This window comes from Ochotona curzoniae, unplaced genomic scaffold, assembly GCF_017591425.1.
Source record: "Ochotona curzoniae isolate NIBS_2020 unplaced genomic scaffold, NIBS_Ocur_1.0 contig_3520, whole genome shotgun sequence".
Taxonomy (NCBI): Eukaryota; Metazoa; Chordata; class Mammalia; order Lagomorpha; family Ochotonidae; genus Ochotona; species Ochotona curzoniae.
This window is the reverse complement of record NW_024465894.1, coordinates 16,456,992-16,472,344: the sequence shown is the minus strand read 5'-3', so window position 1 is coordinate 16,472,344 and position 15,353 is coordinate 16,456,992. Positions and strand designations below refer to the sequence as shown.

The 15,353-nt window shown below is 41.0% G+C and overlaps 1 protein-coding gene across 4 annotated transcripts in view; it reads left to right on the top strand.

Annotated features, from left to right (window-relative positions):
* The window catches only part of CSNK2A1 (casein kinase 2 alpha 1), a 45,242-nt gene that overhangs the window by 16,517 nt on the left and 13,372 nt on the right, over positions 1-15,353 (top strand). For 2 of the 4 annotated variants that reach the window (XM_040981689.1, XM_040981690.1), the window contains exons 2-7: positions 3,770-3,981; positions 5,937-6,048; positions 11,424-11,525; positions 12,035-12,085; positions 13,555-13,614; positions 15,175-15,258. In XM_040981689.1, the coding sequence (XP_040837623.1) occupies positions 3,881-3,981; positions 5,937-6,048; positions 11,424-11,525; positions 12,035-12,085; positions 13,555-13,614; positions 15,175-15,258 (510 nt within the window). In that variant the 5' untranslated portion in view covers positions 3,770-3,880. Of the gene's footprint in view, positions 1-3,769; positions 3,982-5,936; positions 6,049-11,423; positions 11,526-11,719; positions 11,826-12,034; positions 12,086-13,554; positions 13,615-15,174; positions 15,259-15,353 lie in introns of those variants that run through there. The other 2 variants (XM_040981691.1, XM_040981692.1) reach the window with 2 other exon arrangements.

Sequence of the window (15,353 nt, the reverse complement as noted above, 5' to 3'; positions counted from 1 at the left end):
AAGCAAGGAAGCTGCATGGGAAATAGAGGAGCTAGGACAGGAAGTGGCACCCACATGGGATGCTGGTGCTTGAAGGTGGAGGATTAGGCAGCTGAGCCATTGTGCCTACCCCACGCATTCTGCTTTGTGATCTCTTCAGTCGAAGTGATTTTTACAAAGAATGGAGAAAAGAAGAGAAAGACAAAGAATTGAAATAGGAATTATTAACTTGTTTTAAGCATGATCAGTAACAGTTGTAGTCTTTAACTTTGGAGGAAAAAGTTCTAGACCTTTTAAATTCTTAAATGAACACGTCATTACAGACTTAAGTTTTAGTGTTTTCATCTGAATGATTCCTATGCCGCCTTCAAAATGAACTTTACTGCTTTTCCCCTAACACTTTCTTCCAAACACTTTAGGTGCTCCTTAAATGTTTATAGAAAGAATGGTGGGTTAGAGGTGGCTTGAATACCTGGCAGTGCCTGCAGAGCACCATTCTTGGAAACAAGGGTGACTGCCTGTTCTCCAGGGCCTAGCAAAAGGGCCTCTGCCTGCCCGTCTAGCCCACATTTTCTGTTGCATAGTATTCAGCAAATGCTTACTGACAGATTTCTGCTTTTGGTTTGAAAGGAAGAGAGCATTGGAAATGTTGAACAACTATGGACATTTGAAATAAGTGATTCAGATACTATAGCTGCTTATTTTTTCTTGTTGGTTTTACCTTTGAATCAGTGCCACTTTTTTTTTTCAGTGTCACTTTTGTAAAGGCAAAAAGGCATTGTTTTAATTTTCATTTATTTTTAAAGATTTATATATTTTTATTTGAGAGACAGATTTACAAAGAGGAGGAAACACAAAGAAAGATCTTCCACCTGCTGCTTTACTCCTCAGGTGGCCCCAACAGCCAATGCTAAGCTGATCCTCAGTCGGGAGTGGGTGCAGCGTCCCAAGGCTTTGGTCCGTCCTCCACTGCTTTCCCAGGCTGGATGGGAAGTGGGGAAGCAGGGACACGAACCAGTGCCCATATGGGATCCCAGCAATTGAAGGCCAGGATTTATCCACTGAGCCATCACACCAGGCCCAGACATGTTTATTTGACTATGTCTTTGATCCTTCCACATGGTGAGAGAGAATTGTTAATGCTTCCCTCAGTTTGTTGTGGCCTGATTCTTGCAGGGAAAATTAGGTTGACAAAGTACTTTTTCATGAGTTTCTGTTAGACTAAACACTGAGCAAAAATAAAATTTAACCATGTTTTCAAATCAATCTCAGGGCTTTTAAAAAGGTAGTCTTAGTGAGCTGGAATTGTTAGCCATTCAAGTGGCATATACTCTTTATTTTCCGAACTGAGCACCATATACTTTTATATTTGTGTATAGAGTAAGGACTAAGTGAGATCATTTAAAATGGAAATAGTTAGTAAAGGTAACACTTTCTTTGTAAGTCAGATTTTTTCTTAAGGTATTTTGTAAACATCGGATAGGAAAATTGATATTGAGAAGTTTGGCAGTTTTCCCCACTTCCAAATAAGCTGCTGTAAAAATTGAAAAAATAAAGGGTTCTCAATGTTTGACTTGAATTATTAGAGGAAGAAAACTCTTAATTATATAATTTAACAGAAGAAGCTTTAGTGTTGGGAAGTGGAAGCATGGGAGCAGTTATTCGAGCCCCTTTTCCAGTTCTGGTTGTGTACCAGATGACCTGAAGTGTTTAGGGATAACACGTAGTTTGAAGGCAGCTCAATCCCCAAAAAAGTAAAACAACATTAATTTCACAAACGTTGTTTCCAAAATAGAAAGTTTTGTACTAGATAGAGTAAAAGTTGAAAGATCATTCAGATTTTGGGAAACCAAAACAGGTATGTGCATGTGCTGTAAGAACTGTGTCTGTGTTGAACTCTCAAAGCCACTTGAGCAGTGCCCTCGGAGCATGCCCCGAGTCGGGGACCCTGGGATGGGTGGGAGGCTGGGTGGGGCTTTTCCCATTATTTCCCTCCTCACCCTAGATACAGAAAAAAAAGCGTGGAAACAATGGTCTTACCCAATTTCCTATAGCCCTTGACCCTTTGTGCCCTAATCAACTATGTACAGATTACTAAAGGAAAAGAACCGTGTCTGTTAGTAATGGAAAGACTTGGTTGTTTTCATGTTTGTGGTTTAGGGGAATGTGTGTGTGTGTCAGGTGGCTTCTAGGGAAGAATGAAGACTTATTTTATAGTTACATGCACCCATGAGTTAGCCCTTAGCCACTGGAACCACAGCTCCTGTATTGCATTTTAAAGGAAAAAAAATCTAGTAATCATTTAGCATTACTTCACATGTGTTTTGGTGTTTCCAAGCCCTTTCTGGAAGATCTGAAGCTTGACAATTCTAGAGTCAGGGATTTGGACCCAGGACTCCACTACTTGTTTTATCACCTGATGGAATTTAGTTTCAATTAGTAAATCTGCATTAATTTTGTGAGCTTCCAAAGCTGATAGGGAAAGGGCTTGGAGAACGCTGGACAAAGCACACTAGAGAGAGCTGGATCAGAAGCTGCGCAGTCCTTCAGGACCATTATCAATTGATAACATGTATTTCTTCTTACCTTTCTCTCTCCACCTCCATTCCCTCTTTTCCTCCCCTCCTTCTCCCTCCCTCCTTTTCTTCCTTCCTTCTTTTTTTTTTTAATTTATTTTAATTTATTTTTCTGCTGCTGGTTCACTTCCCACATAGCCTCAAGGGCTGGGGCTAAGTCACGCCAAAACCAGGAGCTAGCAACTTCTTCCAGATCTCCCGTGCATATGGAAAGGGCCTAACATGTAGAAATAGATTAGCTAAAACACGATCCAGCATCTATATGCGATGCTGGCATTGCAGTTTGTGGCTTTATCAGTTTTCTACAATGCTTGCCCCCAATATGTGCATTTCTTGTATTTGGGTTTTTTTGTTTTGTTTTTTGTTTTTTGCCTTTGTTAGAGGACGTAGTGCTTGAGTTGTGTCCATTGAATACAAATAGACTTGGGATACATGCATTGATTAAAAAGTTGGAGGTGGGCCCGGTGTGATAGCCTAGTGGCTAAAATCCTCACCTTGCATGCGCCAGGATCCCATTTAGAAGCCGGTTCATGTCCTGGCTGTCCTGCTTGTCATCCAACTCCCTACTTGTGGCCTGGGAAAGCAGTTGAGGATGGCCCAAGACTTTGGAAACCTGCACCTGCGTGGGAGACCTGGAAAAAGCTCCTGGCTTTGGATTGGCCACTTAAACAGTGAATCAGCAAACAGAAGGTCTTCCTCTCTGTCTCTCCTCCTCTCTGTAAATATGACTTTCCAATAAAAATAATTAGGACCTTAAAAAAAAAAACCAGAGGTGTGTTGGAAGCCATTTGTATTTGCAAAATGATTTTTTGTTCTTGCCATACAATCTTATAAGTCATCCTTGGGACCTACTGCCATGGCATAATTCATTAAACCTGCCTGAGATGTTGGCATGCCATATGCACCCTGGTTAGAATCCCAGCTGCTCCACTTTAGTCCAGCTCCCTGATGATGTGCCTGGGAAAGCAATGAAAGATGACCCAAGTGCTTGGGCCCCTCTACCCATGTTAGAGCCCTGGGGGTAGAATCCAGGCTCCTAACTTCTGGCTTCAGACTGGCCCAGTTCTGGCCTTGTGGCTTTTTGGGAAGTGAACCAACAGATGAAGATTCTCTTTCTGTCTTTCCTTGTCTCCGTGAATCTGCCTTTCAAATAGCAATAAATTAAAACCAAAAATAAAAGTAATCCTTGGTCTTTGTGCATTTTGTTTCTACAGTTTGAAGAAGACAGATCTGAAACAAGGTTCTACCCCCTCTACTGCCTCCAAACACGGTGACCACCAGATCTTCAAATATCAAGTCCAGCTTTGTCTGCCAACCTGTCTGACATGTCGGGACCCGTGCCAAGCAGGGCCAGAGTTTACACAGACGTTAATACACACAGACCCCGAGAGTATTGGGATTATGAGTCACATGTGGTGGAATGGGGGTAATTATTTCTGTTTTACTTGATTGAACTCACCTTTGGATTTGTTGAACAATCATGTCAGGAAAACCTTCTTGACTACATGTGTAAACCTCAAGGTCTAGGCTTAGTTTGTTTTCTTTGGAAACTTTTGGCTTGTGTAGTGAATAAGCAGGTGTTGCTTTAGCAGGACTACAGGTTTCTCTGATTTATGTGTTCTAAGGACATTGCAGATAGGTAAGAATTAATGTTGGAGAAACTTTGAAAACACAGCAAACGTTCACATGAAATAATTTTGACGTCAGAGAGGTGTCACCTCTTTCTGATGTGAGGCAAAATTAAATCCTTAAGTATTTGTTGTCAGGAGATTAGGTGTATGTAAGAAGGAATTCAGCCTGTATTCTGTCTTTAACTGTTACAGTATTGAACAGCTGTGTTTCCCCTTCTAATTTTCTATGCAGATTTATTTAGACGTTTTCACTTCCTGTTCTAAAGTGATATGCATTCAGTTGATCAGAATCATATTTTTGTTATAAAAGCATTTTTCTTATTCTGGCACAAAACAGCTTAAAAACTCATTAATGCTTACAGCTGCTGTATACTGTAAATCCTGTCTGACTATATTTGATTTCTATAGGCAATAAGTGGTTAAAAAGACTGGCTCCTGGGGTGAGTTGTTGGATCACCCACAAGGGAGACCTGGATGACATCTGAAGCTCCTGACTGGCTTGGACTAGTCCCAGCCATGTGGGCATTTAAGGAATGAACTAACAGATCAGCGCTATTTGTCTTTCACACATCTGTCTCCTAAACCCCACTCCCAAAACGAGTAAAATTGTTTAACATTTATTTATTTACTTGAAAGGCCAAACAACCAAGGAAAGAGGAAGGGAGATAAGGAAGGAGAGACATCTTCCATCCTCTGGCTCACCCCTCAAATGAGTGCACCAGCCAGGATTTCCATCTTGATTTCCCATGTGCATGGCAGAAGCCCGAGGAGTTGAGCCATCTGCTGCTGCTTTCCCATTAGGAAAGAGCTGGATAGGTAGCTGAACAGTCAGGACTTGAACTGGTGTGCCAGTATGGTTGCTAGTGTCGCAAGTTATGGATGTGTTACAGTGCTGATCCCTAAATAAATTTTTTTTTTAAAGAAATGACTGTTTCCTGAAACTGGCATAGGGTGTATTTTTAATCAGTGAGTAAGCTGTCTCTGCCTGAAGGGATAAAGATGCCATCAAACAGCAGTTGGACAATGTTAATAAATATTGTCACTGCATGTGGTCTGTCAGTACCTCAAGGTCAGAAACTTTGTTTACTAAGAAATTTGAATCATTATTTTCAAATTCAGTGCTGTACACTTAGCCCTGCATAAGTAGCACTCAACAGCTCATGGATGTTTTTTGGTATGGTAGGAATTGGTTGCTGGCGTTTGGTTTGAGGGCCCGCCTCAAGAGGAAAACTCAAGCAGAACTACTAGTGTCCTGTTCAGAGTAAAGTATTTTAAGTTGCAAGTAGAGCTAAGGGAAACTGTCATTTTCCTTATTCCTTCCCTCAGTTTATTACCTCTAAGTGTCGCTTATTGGTCTTGGGTTGTGGGCAGAAGTAGAGGATGTGAGTCCTAACAGTGATTCATGAGATAAGGTGTGGTTGGCAGTTTATTACGTAGGCTGTCCTTAGGCTGCCTTGCAGGGCAAGCAGGAGATGAAGCCTATGTATTTGAAAAGTACTTTTGTACAGATAGATCCATTAGAAACCAGCTATTTCCAAAATGTGTCTGAACTGAAATATTCTTAGGATATTTAGAGTTCCTGCTGAGTGCCGTTGTTATGCCAGGCCCTATTCTTGAAGGGAATGATGTCTTGTTGAAGACAACCATAACCTTAATAGAAATTATTATTTTCCTTGACTGCAATTGATGAATAGAGTTTTATGTTGAAATGATTTTTCAAATCATGTGTCTGTGACCTTTTTGTCCGTAGAAATCAAGATGACTACCAACTGGTTCGAAAATTAGGCCGGGGTAAATATAGTGAAGTATTTGAAGCCATCAACATCACAAATAATGAAAAAGTTGTTGTTAAAATTCTCAAGGTGAGTACAAGAAGAGAAGGAGATTAATTTGAAAAGCATTTAGAATGTAGATCTTTAAAAATAATAGTACTGTCCTTTTAGAAATGAAGGGTTTGTTGGGTACTCTTGGACCTTTATTCTGTTAATGTCCTGTGAAATCAGTAGAATAGGTTTTACGCATGTGGCACTTTAGAAAGCTAAGACAAAAGAACTGACTTTCTCAAGTCAATTAAGTCATATGTTAAATTGTGGCAGAATAACAGAGTAAAAGTTTAGTCTACTCTCTTCTGAGTCTTGCCTGATACTGCATTACCTGCCCTTTAAATTATCCCATGCTTTTGTGTTCAGTAGATAAATCATTGCTATATTTTATAAGTTGCAAATGTAGGCCTCAAAGAGGCGAACAGATGACATTAGTAAAATTAGTGTGGTATATTAGACCATGCTTAGATGAAGTGAATGGTAGGCAGTGTGACAAAGTTGTTGCTTCTTCAAAGGGAGGAAGCTGCTCTTAACTCGAGCTATACTAAACTCACTGTGGCTTGATTACAGAATATTTGAGAAACTGCACTTTTATATTGCAGTTTTACAGAATCTGCTTTGATTTATGTCAATTCTGGTTTTCAGAGAAACCAGAAATTTATGTTTGCATCTGAATTCTGATTCTTTAAACATTGGCTCAAGATTCTGTAAAATCACTGAAGTGGCCAAATTAGCCAATGAGCAGCTTGTAATTTAATTATAACTGTACTGCATTGGCATGTATTAGAAAATTTGCATATAGTTTCTTACTATGGGAACTTTTCCATATTTGACAGAACGGGACAGCGTGATGCTTTAGTTGACTAATCCTCTACCTGCAAGTGTTGGCATCCCATATGATCACTGGTTCATATCCCAGTTGTTCCACTTCCCATCCAGCTCCCTGCCTGTGGCCTGGGAAAGCAGTTGAAGACAACCCAAAGTCTTGGGACCCTACATTTGCGTGGGAGACCCAGAAGAAGCTCCTGGCTTAGCTCTGGTTATTGGAGTCATTTATGGAGTGAACTAACAGATGGAAGATCTTTTTCTTTGCCTCTCCTCCCTGTAAATCTGCCTTTCCAATTAAAAAAAAAAAAAAAAAAACGGAAAAAAATAACACCACTTGCCGCTTGTTGGCTTTACAGGGGACAGAAAAAGTAGATGTTTGTTGCTGTCCCACAGCAATGGGTTTGGTGCACGGAGCCTACAAGCGAGGACCCTGACTGATGGTCAAAGCCGAAGTTTATTTGTGGCATCAGACTTTATACACTAAGGGTCATATAGGATAAGGGAGGAAGTATTGAGCACATCAACAAAACTCAGTAACCATTTCTATGCTTTTGTTTGGAACTCCTTTTGTCTTGTATATTCCACCAAGTGTTCTCACACACACATTGTCCACTCAGCTGTTCTTATACAGTACAAATGATCTCCCATCAGGTATACAAAAGGTAGACATTTGATTGTTCTCATGCAAATACTGTCTAATGAACTGTAATCCTGTGCTCCCTGACCACCTAGGGTCACAATGTCCTCCTACAGATGTTCTCAGATTTTCCCAATCTGCATACTTCAGCTGCCTCAGTAATGGGTATTTTAACTACTTGGTAGCCATTTCAAAAGCTATATGAATAAATTAAAAGAAAAATATATTTTAAAAACATTTATTTGAGAGGTATATAGTGACAGAGATCTTCATCTGCTGGCTTGCACCACAGATGACTGAGGATCTGGACTGGACCAGGCCACAGCTGGGAACCAGGAGCTTCATCTTGATCTCATGCGTGCTGCAAAGCCTAGGGTGCGTCTGCTGTTCCACAGGCACATTACCAGGGAGGTGCATCAGAAGTGCAGCAACCTGCACTGTGGTACGGGATGTGATATCCCAAGTGATGGCTTAACTGGTTGTACTTTATTAACAGTCCCTGAAATTATTTCTGTGTAATCATAAGTAGTTAATACTGGGATGTGTAGACCTGATACAGTCTCTGTAATACTTCTCAAGTATTGGGAGCAGTTTGGAAAGTATCTTTGTTTGCTCTTCCACCTAGTATTTATTTATTTATTGCCAGGTATTTGCTTTTTATCACACCAGTCACTAAAAACAGCTTTTTTATTTTTAAGATTTATTTATTTTTTATTACAAAGTCAGATATACAGAGGAGGAGAGATAGAGACAGAAGATCTTCCATCCGATGATTCGCTCCCCAAGTGACTGCAATGGTCGGTGCTGTGCCAATCTGAAGCCGGGAACCAGGAACCTCTTCCGGGTCTCCCACATGGGTGCAGGGTCCCAATGCTCTGGGCCGTCTTGGACTGCTTTCCCAGGCCACAAGCAGGGAGCTGGATAGGAAGTGGAGCTGCTGGAATTAGAACCGGTGCCCGTATGGCATCCTGGGGCGTGTTCAAGGCAAGGCCTTTAGCTGCTAGGCCATGCCACTGGGCCCCTAAAAACAGCTTTGAAACACTATGCCCTGCAGGTGAATTTAGTGCATTCAGGCTAGTTCTGTGTTGGTGTATGGCGAATACTGATTTGTTTGTTATCTTCAAGAATGATTCTTTTGTGACCCTTTTTAATATCCTGGGGTCCCCCACACACCATTTACAAAGCAGAGTTTAAGTATTTGAATCTGGTTTGTCACATACAGTGAGAGCTGGGAGGACTGTTAAGAGCGGGTAAAGCCACTGCCTGTGACACGACATCCCATATGATCACCATTTTTGAGTTCAGCTGCTCCAGCTCCATGCTAATGTGCCTGAGAAATCAACTAAAAATGGCCCAGGTTGTTGGTTCCCTGAAGCCACATGAGATCTGGGGGGGGAAAAAAAAGGCAACTTGGATTTCTGGCTTCTGTCTTGCCCAGCCCCAGCTGCCGCAGCCATCTGGGATTGGACTGGTGGAGGGAAACTTTCCTCCCCGACTTCATGCCCGTACTTTCTTTCTCTCTTCTTCGTGTAACTCTGACTTTTCTTATATTAAAAAAAATCTACTAAAAAGAGATAACTGGATTGGAAATCAGAGCACTTGGTTTCTAGTATAGAAGTAACTAACCATGGTGGTCCTTTTAACCCGTCTTCGGATGCCTTTGTTCATCTGTGAAAAGAAGATCATTTTGGCATTACTTACCGTTGTCAGGTTTATTAGAAAACCGAAATACAAAGTTATTTATGGAATCATCAGTGTGGCTGTTCTTTGGAGTTCTGTGGACACAGGCTTTTGGCAGGCTGGTTGCACATGGGACTTCTGCACTTCATACTCCAGCCTCTGGGGGTGAACCTCAGCCCACTTGGCTCCACTTTGTGTTGATGCACATTCTGGGAGGCAGGAGATGAGGTCTTGATCACTTTCCTTCAGCCTCCCACATGGGAGACTTGAATGAGTTCCAGACTGGCCTAGACCTGGCTGTTGCGGGAATTGTGGAGTGAACCAGCAGATGGGAGATTCTTCTCTGTCTCTCTCTCCCCTTCCATCTGTCCCCTTCTACCTTTTGAGTAAATAAATTAAAAACTTTTCAAAACTTAAAAAAAAATTCAAAAATTAACAAAGAAAAAGTGTCTTATAGGATGATATGAGGACAGATGGACTATCGAATGAGGTGATAGCATTATTTATGTGAAAGGTACAAATAGTGGGTTTGTAGGCTGAAAGAAGTTAGCTAGGTAGGAAAGGGTTCCTGAAACTGATTTCAGACTAAATGGGAAAAGGATTTGGAGGGAATGGGGAAAGCTAGCATACTCTAGAATGTACTGAGATATAAAGCAAGCAAGGATATGCTGTAAGGAGGGGCAAACTGCCCCAAATTTGAAAGAGTTAGTGTTGTAGAAGTTGATAAATTGTTGGTGGTAATTTTTAACATTGTTTTACATATTCAATTGGTAAGATTTTGGATACATTTCATTAAAATTGATGCTGATTTTACTTTTTGATATAACTACTTGAGCATTTAAAATCATACTTGTATAATATAATAATCTAAAACAGGTTCATACTTGTGAACCTATTTTAAATTATTCAGAAGACAGTGTTGATGAAAGTATAGTTGGACCAAGGGAATTCTCAGAAAAGTGAGAAGGAATTTTGAACTGGAACAGATGTGGAAAGGATAGGTGGAGAAGACAAAGAAATGTGGAAAATGTACTCTAGGAATTGATGAAAGTATCAATGGGAAGAATAATGTGCTTCCTAGCTATCACAGTGTGTGTCCCGTATCAGAGCCTGTTCTGACCGCTTTTCAAATACCTCGACTCTTGGGTTGGTTTTGTTTTGTTACTTATTTTATTGTCATGGAAGACTTAGAGAAATTACAAATTGCACATTGCAAACCACACCCTAAGCAGTCTGACTTCAAGATCCATGTTTCCACACACAGTTAGGCTGTGCAACAATGGGTGGTCAAGCTTTGCTGTGGCCCTGATTCCCTTACCTCTGTAGAGTATTAGAGATTTAGAGGAAGGATTGGAAAGGGCCTGTGTGCTACCATACTTGATAAAAATTTTCAAAATACACTTTCGAATTGCCATTTTTTTCCTTTTCTTCTTCTTCTTCTTTTTTTTTAAGATTTATTTTTATTATTTTTTTATTGGAAAGGCGGATATACAGAGAGGAGAGACAGAGAGGAAGATCCTCCGTCCGACGATCCACCCCCCCAAGTGAGCACAACAGCCGACACCATGCCGGTCCGAAGCCAGGAGCCTCTTCTGGGTCTCCCACGCGGGTGCAGGGTCCCAAAGCTTTGGGCCGTCCCCGACTGCTTTCCCGGGCCACAGGCAGGGAGCTGGAAGGGAAGCGGGGCTGCCGGGATCAGAACTGGCGCCCATATGGGATCCCGGGCGTGCAAGGCGAGGACCTTAACCACTGTGCCACCACGCCGGGCCCTTTTTCTTTTTAAAGATTTATTTATTTTTATTGGAAAGGCAGATATACAGAGAGGAGGAGAGACAGACAGAAAGATCTTGCATCTGATGAGTCACTCCCGAAGGGCCGCAATGGTTGGAGCTGAGCCAATCCAAAGCCAGGAGCTCTTCTGGGTCTTCCACACGGGTGCCTGGTCCCAATGCTTTGGGCTGTATTTGACTGCTTTCCCAGGCCACAAGCATGGAACTGGATGGGAAGCAGGCCCGCTGGGATTAGAACCGATGCCCATGTGGGATCCCAGCGCATGCAAGGCGAGGACTTTAACCACTACGCTATTACGCCAGCCCCATTTTTTCCCTTTAATTTTACTTTCTAAGTACCTGTGCAATGACTGGCACAGTGCTAGAAGGGCATTCACAGGTGAGACTGACACAGTTCCCTTTAGAAGCTCAAATGTGGACCATATATATGTATTACACTGCCTATTGAGATATGCTAATTTTTGTTCAACTTTTTTCAGCCAGTAAAAAAGAAGAAAATTAAGCGTGAAATAAAAATTTTGGAGAATTTGAGAGGAGGACCCAACATCATTACATTGGCAGACATTGTCAAAGACCCTGTGGTGAGTATAATAACTGTTAGCAGGGCCCACCAGGGCTGAGTTTGTGTTTAGCCTGGAGCACAACTGGCCTCCTGTTCCCCCCACCCTCACCATAAGTCCTGCTTTAAAAGTGCTTAATTAGATATACCATTTAATTAGCTTGGGTCTTTCTTTCAAAGAGACCTCCACCCACAGACTATTTCTTATTCTTCTAGGCTAAGAGACTGATAGCACTGGAAACAGAAATGTGTTAATCCATTTTGCAAACTCAGGTCCGGTGCCGATGGGCGATGGGCGCATTGTCGGGCTGCCTAGAGCCTGGTGAGACTTCAGCTCCATGTCTTCTGTTTGAAATCCACCCCAAAATGGCCTACGTGTGGTGATCAGAGTGGGGAGGGCTTGTAGCATTAGAGGGTTTCTTACAACTGAGACGAGGACTGCCAAATGCACTACACAGCATCCGCAAACATTTTGCCCATTAGACCTGCTAGGGCTATTGCTAATGTGTCTTTTCTTTTTCTTTCCCTTAGTCACGAACCCCTGCCTTGGTTTTTGAACACGTAAACAACACAGACTTCAAGGTATAATATATCGCCAGCCATTTCAAGTTGTTGGGTTAAAGGCTATATTGAAATCCTTTGTAGATGATAGTGTTAGCTTGAAAAAAAGAAATTAATACCAAAAAAAAATGAAAAGATTTTTTCTAAGACTTATTTATTCAAGAGGGAAAGAGAGATCTTTCAGCTACTGGTTCACAACAGGCAGATCTGGGCTGGGTCAAAAACTACAAACTTCATTTTGGGTATCCCTCATGGGTAGCAGGGCCCCAAGTATTTGAGCCAACTGCTGCTTCCCTGGTACATGGGAGAAGAGCTGGGACTTGAACTGTCACAAGTGGTAGCTTAACCCACTGTGTCACAGTGCAGGTCCAATGGTTTTAAACTTTAGGATAGAAAAACTTCTGTACAACTAGTGCACACTTTCTGCATCTTAGTGTTTGGGATTTTGTTTAGTGCTAATTGTAATGGACGGTCTTGTTTACCTCTTGCCATCTTTACTACTTACTTCGGTTTCTATTGTCTGACCTAATAAAGGCACTAGCATATGTTTGCTTAGCAGCTGACTGTACAATTCACTGTAAAACAGCGGTGTGCGAGAAAGGATGCACTGTGTGTATGGTAGTACAGAATATTTATTCCTTAGGGTACCTCAGAAACTCTGGGACATAGATCTTTAAAATGGGGGAATGGAGAAGGATTATGTCAAATTCCGCTGTGACACAAACCTCTACAACAATTTCTGAGTCCCCATCCATTCTTTGACCTCCTTACTTCAAATATTTCTCATTCCAGAAGAATAGAAGATTGTAGGCACTAACTCCTGGAATATAAGTTGTAAAGGTATTTGACTAACCTTTACACCAGTCCAATATCTGGAATGTTGTATATCAGTTAATGGGTAGCTTATTTGGCTGAGATGGAAGAGGAACTATTTTGGAATCAGAATGATAACTTTAAAAACCTTGTTAAGGGACACTACTAAAAATTTAAAGATACATACATATTTAAAAATGCTACTTTTTGGAACCTGAAAAATGTACATAACTTTTCACAGAATTTACCTCCAACATTGGTTATACAGGCCTGGCATAATACCATCTACATCCTGTGGTAATCTATAATGCTGACTATGCAAACCATAGATTGGTTGTGGGTTGGTTCTCTGCTGAGGAGGCTGTATATTTGCCAAGGTGCCTTTGATGAAAATGTCTGAAGAGAATATGAAACAAAAGGAATTGTGTGTTATCAGTACATGTTACACATAGCAAAATCTCTAGTTTTTTCCCAACTTCAGTAATCTGTCAGTAATACACTATTAACAGAAAAGAAATTGAATGTCCAGAGTGAAAGTTATGTTGGAGAAATGAGCCCATTTTGGGCTAATGGCCAGTGAACCAAGTCTTGACTTAACATTACTACCAATAAGAATGGGAAATTTCCTTCTAATCAGAAATATTTGATGACTCAAATGTCATATTTGTCTTTAACAGCAATTGTACCAGACGTTAACAGACTATGATATTCGATTTTACATGTATGAGATTCTAAAGGTAAGAGAATCTTAGATACTAAATACCTTGAATTTCATTTTCTCTTTGTTTGTTAAAGTCCGAATGGTAGAAAAGCCAGTGAATTAACTTTATAAAATATGTTGAGAGAAGTGAAATCAGTGAAAAAAAAAAAAAAAGGAAAAGCCTGTGAAAGAAGGAACTGCTACCTAGCAGCATTTGCAGTTACAGCATCAGAACCCTTGTACTAGTGTAAGTGTCTAATAGGAGCATGGCTTAGAAATTTTTTCTTTTTAAAGATGTATTGATTTATTTGTAAGTCTGAGTTAAAGAGAGGGAGAAACAGAGATCTTCCAGCTACTGTGTCACTCCCCAGATGGCTTCAGTGACCAGGGCTGAGCTAGGCTGCAGCCAGGAGCCATCAACTTCATCTGGGTCTTTAATCTGGTGGCAGGCACTTTCGCTTTCCCAGGCCGTTAGCAGGGGACTGGATCAGAAGTGGAGCAGCCAGGACACGAACCAGTGCCCATATGGGATCTTGGTGTTGAGCTGGTGACTTCGCTGGCCTTAGTTAGGATGTTTGAAAAATAGCTAAGACTGACCTCTTAACAAATGTTTGCAATCTCTGTTGTTTACTTTTGTAGATGAAAACTATGTTGTCAGAGCTTATAAAACAGCTTCTCATGTGCGATCTGACTCCCTTAACAATTCAGAAGAAGAAATAACCCTAAAGAGATTGTGCTAGCAGAGATCCGGTCTTTCCTTTGCCTCACGCAGTCTGTGGCCAGTAGAGTGCCCAGAAGTTATGAATATATATCTGCTTAGCTTTGGGAACCGTGGAGCTCCAAATTGCCCTTCAGGGAAGGACAAGAACTTGGCTAATGATGTTAGTTTAGTGAAAGGCTGGGATTAACAAACCCCAAAGGTTATGCCACTCAGTTCACCTCAGTTTAAGATTGGAAACTGCTTTCAAATTGGATTTCATGACCTAAATTCAGGCTTTGCAAACTTCAAATTCTCTAAGGGCCAAATAGATATTAGGCTGTTCGGACTACAGCGCCTCTGTCACACTATTCAGCTCTGCTCTTGTGCATAAATGTGTTAGAGAAAATAAGGAAACTATCAGATGTGGCTGCAATTCAGTAAAACCTTGGAAACAGGCAGCGGGCTGGAGTGTGGTAGCACTCCATTGTAGACGCTCGCTGCTTAGGGGGGAAAAACACTTATTTCTCAAATAAAGAGGTTTATAGTTTAGAAATGTTTTTTTTTGTTGTTGTTGTTTTGAGGAACCATTGTTGTTTATGAAAGTAAAACCGAAAGTGGTACCATCCATGTGTACTTACAGTCTTTGAACAAAAAGAATATTAATAGCAGTGTAATGAACAGAATTTAAAGTTTAAAGGCTTGAATTTCCTTGGCTGTGAAATCTTGAACAAGAATATTAAAAAATAGCTGTGGGAGTGAACGTCCTATTCCTTACCACAGAAATATTATGAAAGCTAGAAGGGATCCTTACATGGAAAAGGAAAATGAAAGAGATTGAATAACTGTAAAATAAACCAGCTTTTACAGGCTCTCCTTTCTCCTCTGTTCCTCTCACAGGCCCTGGATTATTGCCACAGCATGGGAATTATGCACAGAGATGTGAAGCCCCATAATGTCATGATTGATCATGAGCATAGAAAGGTAAAGTAATGGACTGGCAGGCTTAATTTATCTGCATGTTGGCAAGAATGTGAAGAAACTTGAGATCTCACTAATTACTGATAGGAATATAAAAT